The following is a 24,607-nucleotide window of genomic DNA, read 5'->3' as shown; positions in this document are numbered from 1 at the left end:
CCCCCGCACTCCGCCCCCGCCGGCCACCCCTCCGGCCTGGCTCCCGACTCCCCGGCGTCTGCCGCCGAGCTGGCGTCCTACGGTAAGTGAAGGGTAGAACAGCCAGCCAGGCTCCAAAAAGCCTGTTGGGAGATCTCACGAATCCATACACCAAATGCTCTCTGCAAACAAAAAACATCTTATTTGATTCTAACGATTGTAACTTTGGGCGCAGAGAGGGAGGCGCACCTGCTGCACGGCGGCGAGTCCAAGATGAACGGGGTGGTGGACCACCAGCAACAGCAGCAGCACCACCACCACCAGCACCACCAGCACCACCTGCATCAGCAGCAGCAACAGCAGCAGCTGCACCAGCAGTTCGGACTCAGCATGCAGACGCCGCCCACGCCCCTGGCCGCCGCCTCGCCCACCATCCCTATCGAGAGGTACAGGTAAGAGTGCGTCTGTCCTGCGCCTCTCTGTCTGTCCATCTGTCCGTCCGTCCGTCTGTCTTTCTATCTGTCCGTCCGCCTGTTTATTTGCTTGCTTCTCCCCCGCGATCTAAAACGTGGCTGCCCGAGCCGAGAGTGGAGGCGAGCGGGAGCGGGAGAGGAGAGATGCGCTGCAGACTGCCCCCTCCCCTCCCACCGCCATAAGTCCCGCCTCCGCCTGGCGGGCCTAGCGTCGCGGCCGGGGGCCCGGCCCGGCGAGCGGGGCGGGGCCTCGGTAGGGGGCCCCTCGCCCCTCAACTCCCCCGCTCCGCTCGGCCCCAGCCCGCTCCATGGCGGGGGCCCCGGCCGACTGGCGAGGGGGTGGGGACAGCTCCCCCTCCCCCTTCTATCTCTCTGTCAGTATCCTGCCTCCTCCCTCTCTCTCTCCTCTCTCCAGTCACGCTGGGCGTCGCGGCTTCGCTCGCTGACTGCCTCCCTGCCTCTCTCGCAATGGCCGCCATACTGGCACACGCCAGTCGAAGCAACATGCCGGCGTCTACATTTTATTTCACACATGAAATTTGTCATGAATGAATCGAGCGGGCGATAACAACTCGCTCCCATCCGTCCACAGCGCGTTCCTGGCGCGGCCGAAGGAGCAGCGGCTGACGAGGGACGCCATGCAGCGCTACCTGCGCGAGCGCATGGACCTGACGCTGGTCGTGCTGCACGCCAAGGTGGCCCAGAAGTCGTACGGCAACGAGAAGCGCTTCTTCTGCCCGCCGCCCTGCCTGTACCTGGTGGGGTCGGGCTGGCGGCGGCGCCAGGAGTCGCTCCTACGCCAGGGCGAGTCGGAGCAGGGCGCGCAGCTGTGCGCCTTCATGGGCATCGGCGGTGCGGACCAGGACATGCAGCAGCTGGACTTGGCGGGCAAGGTGAGCACCGCACCGTCCTCCAACCGTGTCTCCATACGCTCCAGCACCAGACAGTAACACTCGTATCTTCTGTCCCATCAGCAATACTGCGCGGCCAAGACGCTCTTCATCTCAGATTCGGACAAGCGTAAACATTTCATGCTCACCGTCAAGATGTTCTTCGGCAACGGCCACGACATCGGCGTGTTCCATTCCAAACGGATAAAGGTTATCAGCAAACCCTCCAAGAAGAAACAGTCGCTCAAAAATGCTGACCGTGAGTATTGTACGCGACGTAGTTAGCAGCTCTTTATTGTCTTTGCCATTCGTCTGGTTCGCCTGCTTCATTTCATTTGTCGCTGCTTTTGTTTTCGGTTGCAGTTTGTATCGCGAGCGGTACGAAGGTGGCCCTGTTCAATAGGTTGCGCTCGCAGACCGTCAGCACTAGGTACCTGCACGTCGATGGCGGTAACTTCCACGCTAGCTCAACTCAGTGGGGCGCCTTCACCATTCACCTCCGTAAGTGTGCGCCGGGACGGCCCCGGGCGCGGCTCACATCAGCCCCCGACGGCAGAGGGGTAGGCAACCCCGTTGGGCCGTTGTGCTCGCCGGGTCTGCCTACGCTGAGCTGGCGGGCGCTGAGCGGGGGCTCCGTCCGCACGCCATGAGGATCTGTGCGAGGATTTTACCGTCCAGTTGTAACTTCTGACGAGACACATGACCGTACGACTTTTCTCTCTGCGAAGTGGACGACAACGAGTCAGAGTCAGAGGAGTTCTCCGTCCGGGACGGCTACATCCACTACGGGGCGACGGTGAAGCTTGTGTGCTCGGTGACGGGCATGGCGCTCCCCAGGCTGGTGATCCGCAAGGTGGACAAGCAGATGGCGCTGCTGGACGCAGACGACCCCGTCAGTCAGCTGCACAAATGCGCCTTCTACATGAAGGATACCGAGAGGATGTACCTCTGTCTGTCGCAGGAGAGGATCATCCAATTCCAGGTAAGCAGGCGCGGAGCATAAGGTTGGAATCGAAAGAGAGACCACGTCATCCGGTCCTAATGAATACACTCGTGATTTCTGCCGCCAGGCGACACCGTGCCCCAAAGAGCCCAACAAAGAGATGGTGAACGACGGTGCGTCCTGGACTATCATCAGCACGGACAAAGCCGAGTACCAGTTCTTCGAGGGTATGGGTCCCGTTCGCGCTCCCGTCACGCCCGTGCCGGTCGTCCACAGCCTGCACGTAAGTACTCACCTACTCATCGCATTACCAGGACAAGGTCACCATGCGCTGTCTAACCGGGCGAACAACCTTGCCTCCCTGCCTCCAGCTCAACGGTGGTGGCGACGTAGCGATGCTGGAGCTCACGGGGGAGAACCTCTCGCCGTCCCTGCGTGTGTGGTTCGGTGACGTAGAGGCCGACACGATGTACCGTTGCCAGGAGAGCCTGCTGTGCGTCGTGCCGGAGATCTCTGCCTTCAGGGGCGAGTGGGGTTGGGGCCGGCAGCCCTCACAGGTACAGTCCTCGGTCTCTTTTGGGCGTTGGTTGCCCTCTCTGGAGCCACAAGATGACCCCCGTGTCTCTGTCCGTAGCCGGTGCAGGTGCCCGTGTCCCTGGTGCGCAGCGATGGGATCATCTACGCCACCGGCCTCACCTTCACGTACACTCCGGAGCCCAACCCGGGAGCTCGCGGGGCGGGGGGGCCTCCGAACTACCAGCAGGGCGACCCCCAGGGTCACCCGCAGACGCACGCGCAGGGCCAGGGGCCCCAGGGCATGCTGGGCCCCCAGGGCCAAGAGCCCCACCCGCACGCCATGGGCTCGCACCCCAACGCTTTCCACTCCCAGGGCGGGCTGTAGGCCGGGCTCTGTGGAGGGAAAAAGGCCCCTAACTGGAGCTAGAAGTCTTGTTGAGTCTGCGGGGCTGAGCCGGCTCGACGTGGCCGTGCTCAGCCTGCTACTAGGCTTTTTGACGACAATGCTTGTCTGAAGGGAAGTATTAGTTTTATTACCAACAAGTGAAGTGGATAAATGCATTCGGGATGAAGCATAGGGGAGGAACATCCTTCAGATTCAGGAAGACTTCTGAGAAAACAACACAACAAACTCTGTGATCTTGTTAAATGCTGTGGTTGACTATATGAGTACTGTATGTGTTCATGATCATGTGCCGAGAGCAAACGCCAGAAATCTCTGTAAATAATCATGTCCATTTACACAAATAATAATTAAGACTTGACTCCAAGAAATGATAATTTGTAAATAGCATTATTGGCACACTAGTTGTGTTTGACGGTTGCAAAGTGTCCCACAATTTTTACTTGGTCTGACCTGACATAGTACTGGTTTGTTCGATAAAGTCACGACCAGCTTGGTCAGTCAGCGCAGCAGAGCTGTCAGAAGATAAAGTTATCAAGTGGATAACTTGTCCAGGTTACTGCATTGCAGTATAGTAATATGGGAAGTGACAAAAGCCTTTTTAATTTTACAAACAAATTATACCTATCTTCTTTTAGTGTACAGAAAAATGCAAGGATATGTAGGGAAAGCAATACATAAGTCTGGTTAACAGTCAGCACTGTAAGTCCGATGGGCAAAAATCAAAAGGTTTGTGATATTGATTTTAAACAAATGTTTCATTGTAATAAAAAATGTTGAATGTAAGTTATTCCTTGACAGTTGGATCTACAAACAGAGTTCAGTGATTCGACAGGTACAGTCAGTTTGTAAAGCAATTTCGGGTCTTCAAGCAATTTTTTCCAAGAATAAGTGATACATGAGAAGAGTCAGTATTTGAGTTTCAACCCTCCTCTTATTCATGCATGACAATGCTCCAATCTATTGCCTGTTAGGATTAAAACAAAAAAACACTCCATATTTTCAAGGCTTACTTTGTACAAATCTGGTATGTTTTATAGTATTATTTTATCTGTGATTTTTAAGTGCGGAACTTGTACTTAAAATTTAAAAAAAATAAATGATACTTCTGCTGAATTCAGTACTATTTTATTTTAAAATGTTACACATTAAAAATTTTAACAAACAATTGAATTACAATTTACAAATGATTGAAAGTGAATGTTTAAACTTATTTTAAATAACCAAATGACTATTAAAATATGACTCAAATTCAAATTAACATACAGGAAACAATCACACAACGTATTTATTTCTATATTCCATTGATTATTATTAGAGTTCAAAAAGGAACAGAGATCATTTTGAACCAGTGAGGACTACTACATCACCAAGTTGGGTCACCAAATCTTTCAAGAGCCTTGTCTTGAGTGACAAGCTCCAATTGGACCTTCTTACGCATGTAGAATATAGGACAGTCACGGCTGAAAATCATTGAGAAGCCAGTAGTTAACACGACAGAGTTTAATAGTAGCAAGGTTCCTTGTAGTGCATGAAAGAGAAGTGTTTAGCATACCTTGTACACAGGACTTCTTCATGTAAGGATCCTTGGCACCGCTGACATTCAGTCCACAGTCTACTGAATCTATCTTCCAGACCACGGTACCTCTGCAGTTCAGAGAGGAAGAGCTTTGCTTCGTTGGGTGAGCAATGTGAACATAGAGCGTTGGCTTCTTGATCTTTAGGTAACACAGCTTTACATCCAAGACAAGCTTGACGCTTCACAGTGAAAGCAGACAGAGCACCAACCCGTGATGTCATAACTGCCCTTGTTCGTGTATGGTCACCACCTGAATAGATATATATGGATGTATGAGTAAAAAAATTTACTGGTAGATTGATGTTTAATCTATTGTCAACATCATACTTACGAAGCAGTATAGATTCAGCTTTATCACCTAGAATTGGCTCAAATATTCTAAGTAAAGGTTTAGACAGCTGATTTTCCAGATAATAGGTGAAATCAATTGGGATACTGTTTTCAAGTACATATATAGGATCCTAAAACCAACCAGTAAAATTAAGGACTCAAAAGAAAAGATAGAATTGTTTCAATTTTTGACAGAAATGCAAGAAAAATCTACCTCAGCCTTCATATATGCTGGGGTGCCTTTTGATGCAGATGTAAGTACATAGGGCACTCGATCTCCCAATTTTGGAGCATTGCCTGGATCACGCTTTTTCATTTTTGCAGCAAGTTCAACGTGAGCCTGCTTAGCAGCATAGTCTGACTTAGTTAGTTCTTTTGTGATTACTAAGTTTGATATGTCAATTCGATTACAAAGAAGATCAGAAATAACCTAGAAGAATTATTTATTTAGAAAACAACTCTTGCAACCTTTAGCAATGTAGTTGGCACTTCACTAAAAATCTTTACCTGTTTAGCATAAGCTACAGCCCCATCAGGATTTCGATCAATAAGAATTTTTTGCAGACAAGTATTCATCATGTTTGCAACAAGAGGACAGTTGTCTCTGCGAACTGTTTCCAAACCTTTGCAGTCCATTTTGTCATACTTGTCAGCACTAGTAAAGTACAGGCCTGCATACCTAATATACAAAATATAAATGTAACTTTAAAAAAATTATAGACTATTAAATAAACAGATTAAATAATTATCAAAAAGTTAAAGATTCAAACCTCTTCTTGTTGATTAAAAGATATGGGAAGTAAACTTTTTCAAACTCCAATTTAATTGGTTTAATAAATTTGGAGGTAACATATTCAGCAGCCTCCTGACCCAGCCTCATAGCCTCCTCAAGAGTTTTAACTCCAAATTTAACCATTACTGAATCAGTATCTCCATAAATAACTACAGCATCATGTTCATAACCATTTTCAATACGATATCTATAGATAATCAAAAAAATTAGTCAATGATCTGATCCACAATAGAAAATTATTAATAAATAACCAACGCACTACTTCACCACTCACTTGGTTTCCACTTCAGTTTTGGTTTGCTCAATCATAGTACGTCCGTAAGCTGTGACACTTCCAGAAATTTCAAGGCATGGTAGTTTTCCAACCTGGATGAACAGAAGTATACAATATCATTCACAACACTCAAAAAATGCTCTAAAGCCAAAGTGACTAAGGACATCTGGGAACTTTAATTTCACCTGGGCTCCAGTAAACCCATAAACTGAGTTAGCTGATATCTTCAGAGCCAATTGACGTCCATCAAGCACCTTCTGTTTGAAGGGATCTGTTTCTTTCTTCAGATCAGCTTTTGCCTTTTTACGGGCATTTAAAAGACTTTCTAAAATTTCGGGCAAAAGTCCTTTGCGAACCTAAGAAAAGTGAAATTTTGATAGCTAAAATTGAGATAGGATTCAAAAGAAGTATCTACAGATATAATACTACCAACCGATGCCTTCACAAAGTAGTTATTGGCGGGTGTATGTGAGTACTGGTCTGGTGTCAGTCCCAGTTTTTCCCTATTATTGGCCTGCAGAAGTGTTGTGTAGCACAAATTGTGGGCCATCATAATGCTGAAAAAAAAGAACAGAAATTTTAATTAAGTACAATTTCCACTGTTATGCAAATATCATAGGAAGGCTGAAGGGAAAGTGAACCTTGGATATAGAGAGCTGAAATCCAAAGTTGAAATTGGATCTCCATAATATCCTCTCTTTGGTTCAATAACTGTAGCACCTTCATACTGATCATCACCTCCAGTACTTTGGTACGTAGGCATAATATAATCATGTTCTTTAGCTTTGCGCAACAGTTGTGAAACTACTTTAATTTGCTGTCCTCTAGTCAGGAGACTTCCCAGAGTCACACCTGTTACACGAGCCATCTCCATGTAGTTAATAATACACATTAACTTCTCCAGAAGTCGAAGTGGTAGATAGGCATCTTTCAGACAGTAGACAGCAAGACGACGTCTTGTTTGAGATGTCCCATTCTGCAAGTCTGTGATAACAGAGTGATGTACATCCTCTTTTTGTTCCTGTTGTAAATATGTAATTAATGCTACATGTGCTGACGAAAGAGAAAGTGATTCCCTATCCAGTTAATGAGATACTCACCTGAAGAAAATGGTAACTAACTGCATTTAATGTGTAGGATCTCAACTTGTAATCTCTAACCAAGACCAAAAGCAAATCAAATGGAACTCGTCCTTCAAAATTTACGTTTTTGTTTTCCCGACGTCCCATTTGTTTACTAAATAGTTGAGATTCCTTAATAACCTGTTAATGTTTTTAAGACAAGAGGGAACAAAGAAATTAAGGAGGTTCAATGTCAAGTTCAGCTGAGGTGTTGGATAAACAAAACTAACTTAACTTACAGATTGTATATCCTTTACTCTTCCCAAATATGTGAAATTTTTCACAGTCAAATGTTTGGCTCGATTTATTAGATAAGGAAAATCAAAATTTGTTATGTTGTATCCAGTGAAAATATCTGGGTCAACCTCTCTCACAAAGTCAGCCCATTTCTGTAACAGATAGATAAAAAAAAGTATTGTTTTCATGATCAAATTTAAGTGACATAAGTTTTGGACCAACATACCTCCAGCATTTCAGTTTCTTTATCACAGCTTATAACCTGACATCCAACAATTGGAGCACAAGTATTCAAGGTAAATACATTTCTAATAAAAGGTTCTGAGTCTCCTTGACGTATAACCATGTTTGCTATTTGAATGACAGGATCATGGGTGGGCTCAGGAAAAATACCTGCAGCATTTAACGCTCTTGAGTGACACAAAATTAACTGATAAACTAAGAAAATCAGATTTTCAGTCCATACCTTTACGCCCAGCACACTCAATATCAAAACTAAGAATACGGAAAGGGGCCACTCTTGCCCACTCTCCTTCAGGAAGGTGAGAAATAAGTTTCTCCCATGAGACATCAACCTCAATTTGACACCTGGACGCAAATGGTTTAGTTTTGCTATCCTTGCTTCTCATTTTCCAGGCTCCAGCTGGTAGTTCAATCCAGTTACAACCAACCATGTTTGCATCCACCATAAATCTGAAAAATTAAGAGCAATAGAAAATTTACCTAGGAAAAGAAAAACAAATTGTGGAATACACATTAAATTAACCAGAACCTACCTGATGTCAAAATCAATATTTGATTCATAACTAGTGAATGCATGAGGTCCCAAGGCAGTGAATATATCACCCTTTTCCAATAACCTTTTGGAAGCAGCAATGAGACGAGGCAATGCAACAGTCACCCGAAGGAAGTTCTGCATATCATCCCCCCGGTAGCCATACAAGCTCTGCTTCTTCACAATTTCAACAGCTAAAACAGCTTCTTGCACATTGTCTCGATTACCTTTCATGTCAGCAAGAACAGCTTTGTTGAGAGAGTCCTGAGGGAGTGCAACAAAAAGAATTATTGGACTGCAACAATATATTTATGTAAATTAAAACAGATGGATTTTAAAAATTACTCTCACCTTAAAAGGCTTACAGTGACTGTTGTTGAAACCCTTTGGGGCAGACACAAAAAAGTAAGGGGAAAAACCATGAACGTGACAGCAAACGGAATTACCCTCCATTGTCACCCCATATAGACGCATAACTGGAACTGGACCAATTTGTGATCCTGGCATTCCTGGCATAGGCGTCCCTGGAATAAAATTGATGGATAGAATTAATATAAAATTGTTTATACTTGAACCAAGTTAACAGTGAGAAGGTCTAAAATTATAAACTATCAAAAATTATCATGAAATGAGGCAAGATAGTATTTAAGTAATTGATTAACTACCAGTGTAATGGTCCACATCTATTTGCTGGAATTCCAAATTTTGTTGATCGGGATTCATCGGGGGTGGGGCAGGTCGACTCCATTTTACAGATGTCTGATTGGTATCTGGGCCCTTTGAAAAAAAAATAATTTAAGGAACACCTATGATTTAACAATTTTAAAGAAGTGTATGTAGTTTCACGATCAAAAGGGAATACACAAGTTGAGGGGAGGCAGGGAATTCCGGGAATTCACCCCCTCCCCACACACACCAATCAAAAGTATCTAAATATTAGAGGTTGAAAGGAAATACTGTAGTGTTCTGGGATTTTTAAATTAGCCAAATAAATGACAGTTCAGAGTCCCAACTCTAACCTTGCTGAAACGTATTTGATGATCTGCCATTGTTGTCAAAACATTGCAATTTAGGATGCATCTCGAAGGTAAGAACCATCCAAATTGGCGCAAACTTTTGAACATTAGCATGCACTTAAATGTTTTACATAGAATGATAGGCGATGAAGGAAAGACAATTTAATAAGGATACATTGAGAAAAAATTACTTGAGTTATAAAGAGAAGCCATAAAATCACACATTTTGAATCAAGAGGGGTTGGCAGTGCAGGCAGTGCATCAGTTTGAACAAATGAACATAGCTAGAGCTAGAAAAACAGTTGAACTGTCGCAATATTTGAATAGTTACTGCACTGTGTTTTCTCTCATAGATTAAGGTGTGTTGAAAATAATGATTCATTGTAAAATGGAATGAAACCTGACGCGTGGGGGCAAAAGGTTTCATTACGAAGTACTAAAGGGTAAGCTTGTCACCTGTCCAATTAATTCCGTGAAGTCCCCTTCATTGGCATCCATATACGCAAGCTCCTCTTCGAAAGTCCCAGGAAAGTCCTCATCTTCATCATCATCTGGTCTGCAAAAGTTCCAAAAGAAAAAATAGAGGACATAAGAAAAAAAAACAAGAAATAGGAAAATGTTCCAAAATGGATTACGGACAACACCAATATACAGTAGCTTCGCGGACTTACTAGTTAAGAATGCAAATGAAAAACTGTACATTTTTTTTATAAAAGTTAAAGTATTGTTAGAAAATAATTTTTTCATTCAAAAATGCACAAGTACAAATTGATCATGGTTATGGGTGGCTACACAAATAACACATTTATAACTAAATCGTGAAACAAAGCAGGAATTTTCAGGCGGAAAGCATAAAGTAGCTTAACTAAGAAGAGGGTAGAGCAACCCTTATCTTTATTTAAGCTATTTTTTAAAGCTATTTTCTCTTTCATTTCACTGAATATACGGAAGCAACAGGGCACAATTTAGCGACCCAGCTCATTTAACGCGTGACAGCTAAAACTTTAAGTACCTTGTACGCTTTGCTGGAGCTGGGCTTTTCCCAAAGCCTTGCTTTCTCTTATCCATGGTAAAACTTCTCGCAAATCAACACAATCTCGTTAAAATGTCGTCACTTCACACTGCCTCGCCTCTTTGTGTTTTGATTACCACTTTCCCGCGGTTTGAGGTTGAGGGATACCTAGGCCGAGATCAAATGCAAATGCGGAAATCAGGGACATTGTAATGTGTACTTCCGGTGGCCATTGATCTTCCCTCCCCTCCTGACGTTTTGTTATTTTGTGCGGGTTCTCCCAAACACAAAACGTCATCGACTGGATACACCAGGCATATATTTTATTTAATTTTACTGTTCATATTGTTCTGTCATACTTGTTCTTTCTAAGAACATTGTGTCAAAGTTAGTCCCCTCTCAACTTTAAATGTCACAATTTTGGCTAGATTTGTGTAGGTAGATCATTTTTAGTATTTTCTGCTCTCTACACAGATGAGTGGTGATGATGGCATTCCACCACAAGCTGAAGAGACTGATGTTGGGCCGGGTCAGTTGTATGCACCTTTTCTCTTAATGGAAGGTGTTTTAGACAAATTGAAGCTGCTTAACTATGACAAAGAGTTCATTCGAGAGTTAAAAATGAAGCCTTTAAATAGGTAAGTTTTTTACCAAAGTGTGCAATAAGTGCAGCAGAGAATTATATCTGATCTTATTTTTCTTTTCTCAGGCACTATTTTGTCATTGCGACAAATCCAGGGGAGCAGTTTTTTATGTTCACCTCAGTGGCTGCTTGGTTGATTCGCAAAGCAGGAGGAAAGTTCGAGCAACCACAAGAGTTTGACGACCCAAATGCTGCTATAGCATCTATTCTTGACTTTATTCGTAAGATTGTGAGTCTTTCAAGAGAATTTTTTTTCTTCCCTATTATCTTATGATCATTTTGTATATGGAGTTAATGCAGTCCAAACCCTAGCGGAAACTGGGATCTTATCACCAATTTTAATTGATCAATATCAAGAAATTTCAAATATACTTTTTTTTTTATTTCTCTCTTACACATTAGTCTTATATGTGAAATATTGACTTAAGATTTCATATTTTCTGTACCTTTTGAACTACTTGTGCAAACTACAAAAAAACAAAAAAAACAAACATTAGTGATGATTTTGTGACTTCCACTCGGACCTCAAAATGCATCTTATCTTTGTTCCAAAGGGCATGAATATAGATTTTCCTCCCAACCGACTAAAGCCAGGATGTGGTCAGCATGTTGTACTAGTCTTGGACCAATTGGCAGAAGAGGCATTGAAAGCTACCAAATTTAAGTGGAATAAGTGAGTTTTTGGGTGTTATTTTGCACCAATTAAATTGTATAGACTGTCTGATAAATTCCGTTCTTTTGTCATTTAGACCTGAGCCTAAACCTGAGGTGACTGAAGACGATACTGTGGAGGAAGATGATTCAGAACTGCTCTTGGAACGTGTTGAAGAAGAAATGGCTGCTGTTTTCTCTGATGATGAAGATGATAATCTTTTAAATGTTGATGATCTCCGCACCATACCAGGAGTTGATATGGTGAGAAAAGTACTCATAAATGTAATTTACTATTTATATATATATAAGTTGGTTAATGCCAGTATTATGTAGAATCCATGGTAATGTTTTGATGGCTTGTCAATGTGTTCATGTTATCAAGGTGAACAGTGTCATGGGACAAACCAAGAATTTTCTCTGTGCTGCACTATAGAAATCTGAAAGGCCACTAAATCCCCTCAAATTGTAACTAAAAATTCCTAATTATCTTCATCTTTACAGAATAATCTAGAGTCTCAAAAACCTGAAGAGATCTTAGAATCAACAACTACAAGCGAAGATTGGCAGTTAGAATTAGAGAGAGTGCTTCCGCAGCTGAAAGTCACCGTCAAGTCAGGTATTAATACACCTAACTCAATGTATTTGCTGTAAGTTACATTGGTTTATTTCATCTCTTGAATCTCAGACTCTAGAGATTGGCGAAGTCATCTTCAACAAATGCATACTCAGCATGATGGCATTAAAGAGTCCCTCTCATCTGCAAAGATCAGACTTGATAAGTTATTTACCGACACCACTCAAATAATGGACAAAATTAGAAGCAGGGAAAAATTTCTCAATAGTCAACTTGATCCTATCCTTGTTGAGTATAGAACTGTTCAGGTACTTTATACTTATATGTTCTGATGTATTTTGAAAATCTTGGAAGTATAAGATGTTGTTTTTTTGTTGCTTAAAATAAGTAATTGTTTTTACTCAGGCTGAACTTGCAAGAGTATCAGAACAGTATCAAGAGGTAAATGGGGGTGTAACTGAACGTCAACGAGTTTTATCACTTGTAACAGAAGAACTAGATGCTGTCAAGCAAGAAATGGAAGAGCGTGGTTCCAGCATGACAGATGGAAGTAAGTAATAGCTTTTACAAATGCTTTTATGACTCTAGCAACAGTAAAAAATAACTTTGAAATGCTTTTTCAGCTCCTCTTGTAAATATAAAAAGAGCTGTGGGTCGTATGAAAAGTGAAATAATAGCAATGAATGTTCAAATAGGAGTTCTGGAACACAGCCTTTTACAGGCTCGACTGAGGGATAAGTCTATCTTACAACAAGATATGAACAGCAATTCCTACTTAACTGTTTAGTTGAGCAGCTCAACTTAATATTTGTGCACTCATCTCTGTGGCTTGAAAGAGATTTACATAAATTCATTCCGTCCATTTCACTAAAAATTAACTAACACAGAAAGTTGTCATGCCTCACTTTTGAAAGGGTAAAATTGAGTCCCTAAATATAGCTAGAATCATCACCAAACAATGTAGTTTGTTTAATTTACCAACTCTTGGCTCATCCTTTTCCTTTCTCCCTCCTTCTACTTGTCCAGCATCAAATCAACCTAATTTGCAAGTTAATTCTTGTTGTAACTAGAGTATAAATTAGAGGAACAAAAAATAATTGAAAGAAGAATCAATGTTTATTGCCGTAGAAGATACAGTTATTACTGATCTCTAAATAATTCTGTAATAAATTCACATGTTTAAATACAGAGCAAAAAAACTGTATGTTTTAACAAGATAAAGTCCCACGAGTAATAATGTGGTTCAACAATTAAGGGGGCACAACCATTCATGATTCTCAACACAGCCCGTAGCTGGGCATCCTTCGCGTTTCAACAATGTCTTAGTATACCATGGCAAACTTCCAAACGTCAATACACAATCTCTACAGAATAAACTTTGAACAAGAAAAGTAGGAAATTCCTGAGGAACCACTGAATTAAATCAACTTATGAGCAGTGATGTAGTAGAACAATAGATAACATTAATTGATGCTAATATTTCAATTACATCATTTGCTACATTTACTATCTCAATTATTGAGAGAATATTTCCTTTATCACTATCACAATTTTTGGCATAGGCTTACTGTTAATGGCTTTTGAGAAATAAAAGAGTGCTTAGTTATCACAATATCAGCAATTGCATCTCAGGGTCAGATGAATAGAATACAGTGGCAGCTTTAATGGGCAAAACAAATCTGAAAGATGAGAAAAAAATTAGATTAAAAAAAAACATGAAATGTTTAGAAAAGCAACAGAAGGCCTTTTTTTCTTCAGACACGAACAACCCCTCATCAACCGTGAAACACATCTGAAAATGTGAATTTGCTATTGAAAAGGGGTTCTGCACAATGCTGACAAGTAATAATTTTTACAATACCACCAACTTTTAACAGGTTTCAATATTTTCTCCATATTAGAACAACAATTAAGTCACAAAACATTCCATAACATATCCATCCAATCACATTCAGCATCCGATATCCTCCACAAAATGGTACTGGATTGTTCTCACCATATCAATCACAGGTACAAAGAATCGGGCAAGCAGAAGTTAAATACGCATCTAGTACTAATGCCTACGTTTCCAAAAATAGAGTAGTTCTGCTTCATAAAAATAGAGCCACGAAGAATGCTGTGAAACAGAAAATTGTGACAGCTTGTATTATACTTCCTTTGAAGTAAAACCTTGGACTACTGATCTAGATAGATAATAAATATCAAGAGGTATTAAGGTAGAGCATTAGGTGCACCATACAAGGTTTTCAGGTTGTTTCCAAACTATCCTAAACATGGAATATAGATTTCAATCCTAAGCAGCACCGAGGAGGCCCTCATAAAAACTTAATCAGTGAGTGAAAAATGACGTTCTGGAAATACTCCAATGTAACTCTAAACATGCAAGTTTCACTGTTTTTTTGTTATTTTTTTGCAGTTTTTAAAAATAAGTTATTGTTAAGTTGGCTTTTTTCCTTTAAGAGAAAGAAAGCGTACGGTATTCACACAAACAAATATAAGTGCATCTAAATTTGTGCTAAAATGTTGTTTCTGAAATTTTCAACAGAGACATGTCTTATAGATACATCTTAAGATGAATTAATCTCAAAGCGGAAATAAAATAATTGCTTCAATTTCAGTATAATCCTCTCCATCAAAAAAACAACAACATTGGCGTAATGACTTTAACTACAAAATTCTACTGCTGAAAACTTCAACATTATCAAACATAATGCAGTATAATAACTTGATAACTTGAGCATGGTCCAAGTGTGTCTGTGTCTACTTTTGGTTTATATTGTGGCCCACTTGATGAAAAATTGCATACATTATTTTAAAAAGTTGATTTGATTTCTAAAATGGTGAGGTATGTTATGAGTACCAGACACTCTAAAAAGTCTAATACTTAAGGATAAACACGAGAGGGAGGTGCTACAACTGGGCTACAGTAGAGTACAGAGTAAGCTTTTCAAAGCAAAATTTGGCATGATGTAACAGTACACCTCTGTTAGAAGGAGTATTCGGCAATTCCCTCTCCACCTAAGATGGTAAAATGTAGGACTGCGAAAACTATTCAAGGAAATGAGGGCATATAAATTGAGATACCTAAAAGAGTTCTAAGGTAGGTACCAAATATCTAAAAACAATGTGCGAAGAGGGAGATTTAGTCACATCGCATCATGTCGTTAGAAATTTGAGATGTATGGTCCCAATACTAAAACTACAGATACAGAATAGACAAGTAGAAACAAGAGGAAATTATGAGATACAGAGGTAATAGAATAGAGAATACAATATAGAGCAAAATATTGTAGCACATGATAAAACTTTAAATATTTAGAATTACAAGATAACAAGTGTACTAATGTAGTTTCTTGCCTCTAAATATACAAGCTCCATATATAAGATGTAAATATCACACTACTTTACCTGCATAACCACCAGTTAACATGTGTGGTATACAGGACTTATTGTTCAATATAAACTTTGTAATGAGGTAATGAATAGAGAGCACCTTTCAATGTGCTACAAATATGCACATCTACCCAGGTTAAATCTATAATCACATAAAATGATGTCATGACTAGCTTGGTATGTTACAGTCTTCTAAAAAAATGTCAAAACAAAGACAAAAATGTAAAAACAAAAGCACTTGATGTTGTACAAATGGCAGTACAAACACTTAAAAATAACAAAGGAACAATCTAGATTCAGATGGAACAACAAAGTGTATGCCCTGATCGGATCTTGTAAATGAGAATATGTTTATATCAAACCCCAAAGTAGTAGTCTGTCTGATCTACACTGTTACATTAATTTAGTCCACTCAATTTAATTGACAATACTGTAGACATTTTTCAGTGCATTATCACTTTGCTTTTGGCACAGTGCCTTAAAGTCCTTCATCCTATAATGTACTTTTGATGGTCCAATGTACCTCAGCTAGTCGTGAACTGCACCCAACAAAAAGGCAAGGTAACAGCACTTGTCTGAAGCTGGCAATTGGTTGTCTCCAACAAAAAGCAAAACAAAAAGTCACAAAGCTTTTTACGCAGTCTACATATCTGCCTGAAACAGATAAAAGATCAAACAATTTATATAGAAATAAGACCAAACAAAACATATGCTACGAGATAACATTAAGACACACCCAACAAAATGACTTAGAAATTCCAAAGTTTGGAACAAAGTAGATCAATTTCTAAATATATATTGGTCATGCTTAAAACTTTGCATGTACTGTGGTAAATATTTGTATATTTAAAATCTTTTAGATACATCCTATAGTGTCTCTTGTTGGCATATTACATAATGATATTAAATATCTCTTCCAGATTTAAACTTTAAAAACAATGCAATAAAAATAATATATTAAAAGTTTCTCTGTTCTGATTAGAAATATGCCAGTTCCTAGGGGAGAGAAGCAAAGTTCTCAATTATAAATTGTTGTTCAAGCTCTGAATATAAGTAATTGAAATCAGTAAATAATTTCATGCCCATTGAGCACATCTGATTTCAGTTTTTTATCACTTGGCATCAGAGAGTATCTGATAAACATTGCAATACATAATTACATACCATTACAGTACTTCTTAAGTGAATCCTAAGTAAATGATATGTTACATAGAAAAAACAATTCTAACAAATACAAGTTTGTGGCTTCCACAATAAACACTATCAAATCCTTCATCTTGTGCACAAATTTGGTCTTGTTTGTGGCAGTAGAGCAACAATTCATTGTGTTAGCCTTGAAATTGCCAAGTCCAACAATAAACCAAAACAATCAATGTAGCACTCTGGCCTAAAGCCAGACAAAACCTGAAGGAGGATAGTGAAAGAAAATATCCTGAGAGGGTATCATACAACAAATGACTAAAGACTCATTAAAAATTGTAGATTCAATAATAAAACATGCAAAAATGAACAAATTATAACAGTAATCTCATTGTCTTACGGAATAGCATTCTTCAATGATCCCAAAAAATAATTGTAAAGAAAATTAGAACAAAGCCATGATGAATTTGAGTTCACCAGTAGCTTAATCTTTCTTCTGATGAATAGTTGGAAGTTCTTCTTCAGCATTTGAGTCAGACGACAGCATCAGCCCATTTTTCCCAACCATTACATGCTCAGTGGGAAAATCTAGAATAACAGTGAAGTGGTATGCCATATTGCAGGAGGCAACAACATACTCACAAAAGGCAAACCAGCTGAATGCTGGAAAATAAAATAAAATACGACTTGATGCAGATAGTAATTATTAAAACCCTTTTGGTCATCAAAATTTTAAGACTCGTTTGTACCTACCCATGTCATGACAAAGAAGTCGATGTTTTAAAAAGAACACAATAAGTCCAATGGTGCTCACAATCGAAACAGCAAAAAGGCCTTTCTTGATCTGGTAAGAATTGAACTCTTTTGGAGTCATGTCAGGTTGTAAGGCACGTATCAGGCGTACGAGAGCTAACATATAGGTCAGAGATGATATCATGAATCCGATAAAAATCTTTTCATGCAAGGCTGAAAAAATACAATCAATTCAGACAAAGGAGCTACAGGATGAATAGAAAAAAGTAGTACTTTACCAAGGTATATAGGAGCTGTAAGAAACTTACGGTAGTTTTCTCTATTTGAAACATAGGTACAACCACACAATGTTCCAATTTCAATCATGCTGAGCCAAAAGCAAAAGCGTAAATGCTTTGTAAGTTGATGCCTTTCTGACTGTGGACGTTGCATAATAATGGAGTGGTAATGGGCATAATAGACAAAAGCTATGAGTACTCGAGGTCCAATATGGAAGGCCACACAAATTCGCCACAAATATCGCTGAGGACTAACTCCTGTAATCGCACTGATGGATGGTATTATGTTGTAAACCTAAGATGAAACAAAATAATATCAAACATAAGTGCAAACATGTATAAAAAGTAACGGATTTTGGTATATAAAACATACCCTGCAATGTGTTTCATGGATATCATCCGGCTGGAATATATTGGCTGTGATGAAACAAGTAAGAAGGCCAACCAATGGTAGGAGCACCGCCCCAGTACACAACCGTTTGAAGCTGACTGACAGAAGGGCCACAGTGCGAGAGGGAGATGGAGGCACTTGGTTCTCAACAGGCAGCATGTTGCAGTAACTCAATTGACTATTAGTTACAGAAGTGATAGAAACACAGTGGTGGGCCACCTCACAATTTCTTCCATAATCAAATTTCAGGAAAACTCATATGGCATGTAGTGAGGCACAACAGAATAATGTTACATGCCACAGATATGGATCTAAAAATCAGAAGATACCGTGTTAAAGGAGGTCAAGCTTGAAATCTTAATGCCATCCTTCATAATATATTATTGAGAGGGATATAAGAAGAACTCGAGTGACTACATTTTTGAATGATTCAAGTCTTTTAATAGTGAAGGTGTCAATACCACTCTATCAAGAGAGTGACAATTAAAAATAACTCAAGAATTTTGTGATAAACCTTTTGGAAATATCGGGGCAAAAGCTACTAACCTGGAAGCGCAGACGACAAAATTATCGACCCCAAGACAACAAAAACAAATGCCGAGAGCTGTCGAAGTTATTGGCAGGTGTTGGCGGCAAAGATCTGAGAATAACGTTTATCGCGCGAAAAGACTTGCGAACGTGAAAGTGTTCGTAGTTGTGCCCGGTCTCCAAAAGTTGTTGTTGTTGAGTTGTTGAAAGGGGCTTGGTTGAAAGACAAAGGCCAAGATGGCTTCATTTGCGTTGGTAAGGTTTAAGTGCAATAGCCAAATTGTTGCTGTGTCTGTTAAAGAAATGCTGGCTCTGAGGAAGGAGAATGGTGTTCGAAAGTTTGAGCCTTATATACCAATTTGTGTTACTGACTTCAAAGTTAGCTCGAGGCACAAGTACGCTGTGCTTTTAACTGATTCTTTTGGCAATTTACGGAGATGGTACGTTATGATCGGTCGTCTTGGAGGTGAGTTTCCCACCGCTTCTTGTATTTGACATGTTAAGCATGATCAATTGGAAGTTTAGTTACCACGAAAAGCTAATCCGGCTTACTAAAATCATTATTGCTCTTTAAAAATGCTGATTTTGAATCTATCACTATGATATCTAGATTTTTTGAATTTAAAATTATTACATAACTCATTAAAAGTACAAATTGACATTTTACATTTTCTATGAATACAAAATTTTTAAGTGCCTCAATCAGGACGTACATATGAGAAACTACTATAACAAATTTAACTCACTTTAATAAGCAAATTTTTATTTCATGTTCAGCGTCACCGGAAGAAGTGCTATACCAAGCTGGAAGTGTAGAATGGCCTGCTGTGAAGACAAGGAAGTCTCAACGTTCTTGCTTCTCTCAACTGGTAATAATTTAGTTAAGCTATGTTGTCCTACAATGTTGGTTCTCTACCCAAATATTTATGTGCTATTCTTGATTTTCTTCACAGACTGATATGACCATAGAGCACACAATAAATGTTAGTGCTGCTGCTGCACATGATCATGAATTACAGGTAAAATCAGCTTCTTTGGGACATTGTGGCAAGTCAGAAAAGGCAAACAAACACATCGATTATCAAGAAGTTCAACCAAAATCTCACCAGACAAACCAAGAAGAAAAAGATATGTTTGATACAATGATGAATCGTCTGAATGAAGTTTATGGTAAGATTGTTGAGAGATTTGATGGAGTTGAACAGTCTCTCTTGGACCTGCCCGACCAGATAAAAAGAAGTTGCATGACAAATGTTAGTGCATGGTTAAACAGTATTCCTGAAAATCTGCCAGAAATTCGAGGTGCGTCAGATGTCAGGGTAGACCAAGTCAAGGATATGAAGAAGTCTGAGATTGCAGTGGGAGATACTGCATCAGGGAATGAATCAGTGGCAAATTATGTTGATGCCAAGTCAGTAGGCAATGAATCAAAGATGAAGGTGGATGAAAGAGTTGAAACAGATGAATCAGAATCAGAATCAGAAGTTACTTCACAAATTGACTCTGATTTCCCTGATAAGGATATTTTCTATTCCTTTTTATCAGGAATTGTCTCAGAAAACTGATGCCAGACAAAGAGAAGAGGGCAAAAGTTCAACTATCTCTATTGAAATTATGCGAAGTAATTAGGTAACAAATTATGTGACTTATATTTTAGTTACCAATCAGTATTTAACCATACACAGTATTTGTGCTATTTTTTTAGTTACGAATCAGTATATAACCACACAGTAATTGTGCTATTTTTAGTAACCAATCAGTATTTAACCACACAGTAATTGTGCTAATCATTAATGAAAGAAGGACCTTCAATTAAGTCTATATTTCAGATTGTTATTTTTTTCTGTTTAAGAAAAGGTTTTCATGCTTGTGAATAATTTTTGTTTTTTGTTCAACTTGTGCATAATTTAAAAGAAAAGAGTTTTTTTTTTCAATAACAGAATTTCTGTACCATACTTCCTACCCGATCGACCATCGTATGCCACCACACAATCGGATTTGGATGCTCGAAATGGGTGAAGGCAAGAGCGTTGTAGTGGTTTGGGGAGGGGGGAGGGGGTGCAGCTAGCCTCGTGTGCGTCCAACGTCCCTTGTAATTTTGAGCGCGGTCATGCTGTATGGCTGTGTCCTAAACGGCCCGGGCTGCCTCGCGGTATTTTATTGGCGCTAAAGACTGCCAGTGTGTGTGTGTGTGGGCGTAAGTGTGTTGGTCGGGCTCGACCCACCCGGCCTGAGGGAAGGGGTTAAGGGATGTGCACCTGAGGTGCGTTCCGAGAATAGCCATGGTCCCGCAGTGTTTTGGATTCCTTCGCTGCAAATAGCGCCACACAAGTTATTCTCGTGAGTGTGTGTGGTTGGGTATGTGTGAGTGAGTGAGAATAGGGGCGCCGTGTATAAACTGTATACTGTCGCACGTTTCCTGCACCCTCGCGCTTAAGTGCGACGCCTACTGCTCGCGCATGCCTGGTTTATTATTTAGTTTGAGAAGCCATCAGAACAAAACGCCTTGGGCATATTAACAGGTTGAGTGCGGCATGGCCACTATATGGTCACGCTCCCATCTTAATCTGTAGATACAAAAATGACCGGGACTCTTTGTCTCAGGCCCGATCCTTATCCTCTTTATCGAACCATCGTTATGTTTGTCCGATTGTCTCCTCTATTCAGTGGTTCTTTTGGAACGAAGTGCACTAGAGTGTGTGGCGTTATTGCACTCTGGTCTGAGGTGTGGAGATTCCGGGCACTTGCGATTCACAGCAAAGAGACTGGATGTACACTTCAAGAAATGATAGTCGTGGGATTTTTTTCTCTCTTCTTTTTTTTTTTTGGGGGGGGGGGGGGCTACCTAAACCTTCACCAAACGCCGAGTATATGCATGATTAAAAAAAAAAAAACTCTCTAAATAGTGCAATAACAGTATCCGTATGGGGTTTTCGAGAAGGTTCGTCTGTCATTTGACCATCCAAAACCGCCAAGTTCAGCTTATTCAAGCTTCCATAGCGCCTGATAGGTAGGCTCCATCTTCCCTGCAGTGCATGCGTGCATTGCGGTGTGGCCTACCCCGAGGCTCGCAGGCGCTGAGCCTGCGTGACTTGCCGAATGAATCCGATAAAAAACGGACGTACTTTTTTGAAAAGCCCTGTTTTGTTCTCGCTGCCAGATACCCATCTGGTTGATAGTGTTGGTTAAACATTTTAGGGGACCGGGGGGCTCGGTGTGCGCATTAGTGGTGGAAGAGAGAAAGGAGGGGTGGGGGATCCTCTCTAAGATGCACGTCACATGAGTCACCCTTGGTATGCACAACACAGGCATAACGCAAAGCACGGCAGTAAAGCCGCTGGGCGAAGAAAACATACGCATCCAAAAAAAGGGCTGTTGAACCCGGTACACTCTATGATGCTCGCGCACCCTCTTCGCATCTCTCGGAACTCCTTCCCGTACCTTGCACACATGAGCGAACACCATTGTCACTGTCCAGCGCTCTCTCGGCAGCTCTAACGCGGTCAAAACATTCAAATGATGCATATCCTCTCGCACCGACTCATGATCACTTTTTCTTGGCAGCGCCAGAGGCCTAGAGAGGCTAGGCCGCCGGGCCGCCGCCGACCCGTCTCCGGGCCAGCTCCTCTTACGGTCACCCTTTGAGGAGAGCCCACCTCCCGCACCCCTTCAACCTCCCGGTGGCCTTAACCGCCCCCTGCCCGCGTGCGTGGGCGGCCGTGACTCCTGACTCACACCCTGCATTTATAAACGCAACCAACCCCGGCGCGCGCGGGTCGGGTCCTCGCGAGAATGCTACCCCCACTGCCCCGCAACCCGTCGCCCTCCCCCCTCTCCCCGAAAAACATTTTGGAATTTGTGGCGGGCGTCCAAATTCCTGCACCTGTATGGCCATAACTAGTAAGAGATTACACAAAGCAGCTCCGCCGAGAGCAGAGCCGGATCCTTTTGCTGGTAGCGGCGAAGGGGCGGGGCGCCCGCGGTGGGTAGGCAGCCCGGTGCCTTGCCGGTGCGCTATGACTGGACCCTGACACTCCACAGACCTGTCGCCAAACCGGATACTAGTCTGTCACCTCAACGGCCGCCTAGCCAGGGAGCTCCCTGGGCCCCGCGGGCCTGTCCGCGCCCGCGGCAGGATGGGTCTCCCGCTGCGGGACACTTTTACTTTTCCTTTTTTAAGGGAGAAAAGCTGCTGAACCGCGACGGCTTTTTACTGTATCATAAATATGGCATGTTTGAGGACGCACGGACCCGACAAGGAAAACACGGGTATCCGCCGCCCTCCCCTACCCCCTTCTCCCGTGCTCCCTGTCAGCGCCAAATGTCTTAATGACTTAATCCCCGCGGGCGTGATATCACGTCCCGAAATACATATCGGCGAGCCCGCCGGGCCGGTGTCGCTTCTCTCGCGGCCCCCGGCAGCGCCCCGGTCAGTCCGGGGATCGGGAGGATCAGGTTTGAAGGACCGGCGGCTGCGCCCGGTGAGATGGTCCTGAAGAGAGCGGCTGACTCATCCTGTCCTCGTGCCCGCGCCTCGCTCGCTCCTCCACACCCACACGAGCAGCGGCCCTGCCCTGCCCTGCCGTTGGCGCCACCCCTGGCCTGCCGTTGCGCCCCTGAAGGCCCGGGCGGGCGGCGGGCGCGTCCAAACGCTTGGGCGGCGTCCTCTTCGTCGCGTGGACGCCTCCCTCATGCTCGCTGTCACCCTTTGGCGCCGGCGTCGTGGACGCGGCCCTCTGCCGCTGCCGCATGGCGCCGCGGCCGCGCGGGTAGACCGCGACCAGGTCCCCAGGGAGCCGCGCGCCCACGCGCCAGGCGGCGGCCGCCCGGGATGCGCTCCACGCCGCAGCCGTGCCATGGCGCGGCCACGAATTTTGTTGTCCTCGCACAAATCCTCGCGCCAATCGGGCGTAACTACCCACGCCAAGACACGCCACGCCACGCCGTGCCGCCGCCGACTGCTTCGCCGCGTACCGTGCCCCGTGCCGCGTGCCGGCAGCGGCCACACTACTTGAGAAGTCGAGCTGCTTGCATTTCCGATGACAACTCCGGGTATACTCAACATGAGCTCACCCGGGGCGTCACAACGACGTAAAGCAAGTGGTTGCGTTTGTCCGTGTTTGGCGGTCACGCCACCTGCGCCGCCCCACCTGAAGGGGGCTCGAGTTGTGCAGCTGCTCTGGGTCGTGGCTTAAGAGGGTAAACCCGCACTCATCATTCCGATGTCGAGGGTTTTGGATGCCAATCGGCGGTCGCGCTCCCCCTCGCCTCGGACCGCCCAGCTGATCGGTTCCACTCGGAGCAGACCGAGCAGCGTGCCAGAGCAGGCGCCACATCATCGGTCTCTAGTCATCGACCCTTTCTAAAGCTAAAAAGCTTGTCCTCGGTGGGGCGGGCCAAGCCGCTCCTTCAACCGGGACCCGCCCGATGTCGCCAACGAACCTATGACGTACTCGCCGCGAGACTCGCGGACCCATTCATGGAAGCACTTATCACAGCTAGTCGCTTCCCTCACGTCCGCCCAGCTGTGGAGGGGCGGCGGTGGGCTTTCCGTTCCGGAGCATGGCGGAGCCAGAGCAAGACCCTCCGTGTTAGCGACGCCAACTTCTTCTGTCAATTTTTTTCCTGCCTCCCCTATTATTTCCCACACTTCTCGGAAACTCTGATGGCGAGGGCCGAGACAAGATGACAGAATATTAGAAAGCAAAGAGCACACCACCGAGTATATACCGCCTGAATTTTTCGAGTTCCATCCTTAGCCGGTATCCTGATGATTCCCAGGCAGGTGTACACATGATTCCCGGAGTTGTTGCCCCCTCGGTTTCTGAGAAGTCGTCAAGGTCCCCAAACCACCCCAACTCATTTCGCTTCGGCGTGGGTTAAACGTTTATTGTGACGACCCTCACAAAATA

General features: G+C 42.8%; 5 protein-coding genes across 11 annotated transcripts; 3 read left to right on the top strand and 2 right to left on the bottom strand.

Moving 5' to 3' along the window:
- The first annotated feature begins 6 nt into the window (after positions 1-6).
- On the top strand, positions 7-4,320 carry LOC113213060 (recombining binding protein suppressor of hairless-like). Of its 2 annotated transcripts, none has more exons than XM_026431996.2 (9): positions 7-82; positions 215-425; positions 1,045-1,345; positions 1,427-1,601; positions 1,706-1,843; positions 2,071-2,324; positions 2,413-2,568; positions 2,657-2,842; positions 2,920-4,320. In XM_026431996.2, exons 2-9 carry the CDS (start codon positions 253-255, stop codon positions 3,184-3,186), a joined length of 1,650 nt encoding a protein of 549 aa, XP_026287781.1. In that variant the 5' UTR covers positions 7-82; positions 215-252; the 3' UTR covers positions 3,187-4,320. The 2 variants fall into 2 exon arrangements, with proteins under 2 accessions (XP_026287781.1, XP_026287780.1); XM_026431995.2 differs by having other exon boundaries at positions 215-431.
- LOC113213059 (DNA polymerase delta catalytic subunit) lies at positions 4,311-10,510 on the bottom strand. Of its 2 annotated transcripts, XM_026431993.2 has the most exons (19): positions 10,342-10,510; positions 9,786-9,885; positions 8,979-9,090; positions 8,665-8,837; positions 8,315-8,577; positions 8,005-8,231; positions 7,765-7,931; positions 7,541-7,690; positions 7,281-7,442; positions 6,822-7,201; positions 6,614-6,737; positions 6,366-6,536; positions 6,181-6,272; positions 5,884-6,093; positions 5,621-5,792; positions 5,328-5,543; positions 5,115-5,244; positions 4,760-5,033; positions 4,311-4,667 (listed from the first exon to the last, which is right to left on the bottom strand). In XM_026431993.2, the coding sequence occupies exons 1-19, from the start codon at positions 10,395-10,397 to the stop codon at positions 4,571-4,573; spliced, it is 3,276 nt and encodes a 1,091-aa protein (XP_026287778.1). In that variant the 5' UTR covers positions 10,398-10,510; the 3' UTR covers positions 4,311-4,570. The 2 variants fall into 2 exon arrangements, with proteins under 2 accessions (XP_026287778.1, XP_026287779.1); XM_026431994.2 differs by lacking the exons at positions 9,786-9,885; positions 10,342-10,510 and adding an exon at positions 9,333-9,428.
- Positions 9,648-13,171, top strand: LOC113213061 (intraflagellar transport protein 57 homolog). Of its 2 annotated transcripts, none has more exons than XM_052266433.1 (9): positions 9,648-9,688; positions 10,816-10,979; positions 11,051-11,213; positions 11,539-11,657; positions 11,734-11,899; positions 12,140-12,254; positions 12,324-12,520; positions 12,618-12,762; positions 12,836-13,171. In XM_052266433.1, the coding sequence occupies exons 2-9, from the start codon at positions 10,816-10,818 to the stop codon at positions 12,997-12,999; spliced, it is 1,233 nt and encodes a 410-aa protein (XP_052122393.1). In that variant the 5' UTR covers positions 9,648-9,688; the 3' UTR covers positions 13,000-13,171. The 2 variants fall into 2 exon arrangements, with proteins under 2 accessions (XP_052122393.1, XP_026287782.1); XM_026431997.2 differs by lacking the exon at positions 9,648-9,688 and adding an exon at positions 10,590-10,728.
- A 135-nt stretch (positions 13,172-13,306) lies between these two features.
- Positions 13,307-18,773, bottom strand: LOC113213062 (post-GPI attachment to proteins factor 2-like). 3 transcript variants are annotated; one of them, XR_003303753.2, is made up of 6 exons: positions 18,714-18,773; positions 18,150-18,478; positions 17,807-18,071; positions 17,499-17,711; positions 17,146-17,408; positions 13,307-17,009 (listed from the first exon to the last, which is right to left on the bottom strand). XR_003303753.2 is itself a non-coding variant. In XM_026431999.2 (5 exons), the coding sequence occupies exons 2-5, from the start codon at positions 18,324-18,326 to the stop codon at positions 17,230-17,232; spliced, it is 834 nt and encodes a 277-aa protein (XP_026287784.1). In that variant the 5' UTR covers positions 18,327-18,478; positions 18,714-18,773; the 3' UTR covers positions 13,307-17,229. The 3 variants fall into 3 exon arrangements, 2 of the variants coding, with proteins under 2 accessions (XP_026287784.1, XP_026287786.1); XM_026431999.2 differs by having other exon boundaries at positions 13,307-17,408; XM_026432001.2 differs by lacking the exon at positions 18,714-18,773 and adding an exon at positions 18,682-18,699 and having other exon boundaries at positions 13,307-17,408.
- Positions 18,774-18,830: 57 nt separating this feature from the next.
- On the top strand, positions 18,831-20,613 carry LOC113213006 (uncharacterized). 2 transcript variants are annotated; one of them, XM_026431909.2, is made up of 4 exons: positions 18,863-18,950; positions 19,075-19,161; positions 19,473-19,564; positions 19,649-20,613. In XM_026431909.2, exons 2-4 carry the CDS (start codon positions 19,143-19,145, stop codon positions 20,258-20,260), a joined length of 723 nt encoding a protein of 240 aa, XP_026287694.1. In that variant the 5' UTR covers positions 18,863-18,950; positions 19,075-19,142; the 3' UTR covers positions 20,261-20,613. The 2 variants fall into 2 exon arrangements, with proteins under 2 accessions (XP_052122394.1, XP_026287694.1); XM_052266434.1 differs by having other exon boundaries at positions 18,831-19,161.
- Positions 20,614-24,607: the final 3,994 nt, after the last annotated feature.

The sequence above is a fragment of the Frankliniella occidentalis genome, unplaced genomic scaffold (assembly GCF_000697945.3).
Source record: "Frankliniella occidentalis isolate FOCC.00 unplaced genomic scaffold, Focc_3.1 Scaffold39, whole genome shotgun sequence".
Taxonomy (NCBI): domain Eukaryota; kingdom Metazoa; phylum Arthropoda; class Insecta; order Thysanoptera; family Thripidae; genus Frankliniella; species Frankliniella occidentalis.
The sequence above is the reverse complement of the archived record's forward strand: the minus strand, read 5'-3'. Positions and strand labels throughout refer to the sequence as shown.

Bases quoted from the DNA above. Each gene is read 5' to 3' on its own strand.
- LOC113213060 (XM_026431995.2), top strand. From the start codon at position 253: ATGAACGGGGTGGTGGACCACCAGCAACAGCAGCAGCACCACCACCAC. The intron at 432-1,044 runs GTAAGAGTGCGT...ATCCGTCCACAG, and splicing joins ATCCCTATCGAGAGGTACAG to CGCGTTCCTGGCGCGGCCGA. The intron at 2,325-2,412 runs GTAAGCAGGCGC...TTCTGCCGCCAG, and splicing joins AGAGGATCATCCAATTCCAG to GCGACACCGTGCCCCAAAGA.
- LOC113213059 (XM_026431993.2), bottom strand. From the start codon at position 10,397: ATGGATAAGAGAAAGCAAGGCTTTGGGAAAAGCCCAGCTCCAGCAAAG. The intron at 9,091-9,785 runs GTGACAAGCTTA...TTTTTTTCAAAG, and splicing joins TCACGGAATTAATTGGACAG to GGCCCAGATACCAATCAGAC. The intron at 5,034-5,114 runs GTAAGTATGATG...ATATCTATTCAG, and splicing joins AGCTGAATCTATACTGCTTC to GTGGTGACCATACACGAACA.
- LOC113213061 (XM_052266433.1), top strand. From the start codon at position 10,816: ATGAGTGGTGATGATGGCATTCCACCACAAGCTGAAGAGACTGATGTT. The intron at 11,900-12,139 runs GTGAGAAAAGTA...TCATCTTTACAG, and splicing joins CCATACCAGGAGTTGATATG to AATAATCTAGAGTCTCAAAA. The intron at 12,763-12,835 runs GTAAGTAATAGC...ATGCTTTTTCAG, and splicing joins TTCCAGCATGACAGATGGAA to CTCCTCTTGTAAATATAAAA.
- LOC113213062 (XM_026431999.2), bottom strand. From the start codon at position 18,326: ATGCTGCCTGTTGAGAACCAAGTGCCTCCATCTCCCTCTCGCACTGTG. The intron at 17,712-17,806 runs GTAAGTTTCTTA...GTATTTTTTCAG, and splicing joins TTCAAATAGAGAAAACTACC to CCTTGCATGAAAAGATTTTT. The intron at 17,409-17,498 runs GTAGGTACAAAC...TTTATTTTCCAG, and splicing joins ACTTCTTTGTCATGACATGG to CATTCAGCTGGTTTGCCTTT.
- LOC113213006 (XM_052266434.1), top strand. From the start codon at position 18,933: ATGGCTTCATTTGCGTTGGTAAGGTTTAAGTGCAATAGCCAAATTGTT. The intron at 19,162-19,472 runs GTGAGTTTCCCA...TTTCATGTTCAG, and splicing joins TATGATCGGTCGTCTTGGAG to CGTCACCGGAAGAAGTGCTA. The intron at 19,565-19,648 runs GTAATAATTTAG...TTTTCTTCACAG, and splicing joins GTTCTTGCTTCTCTCAACTG to ACTGATATGACCATAGAGCA.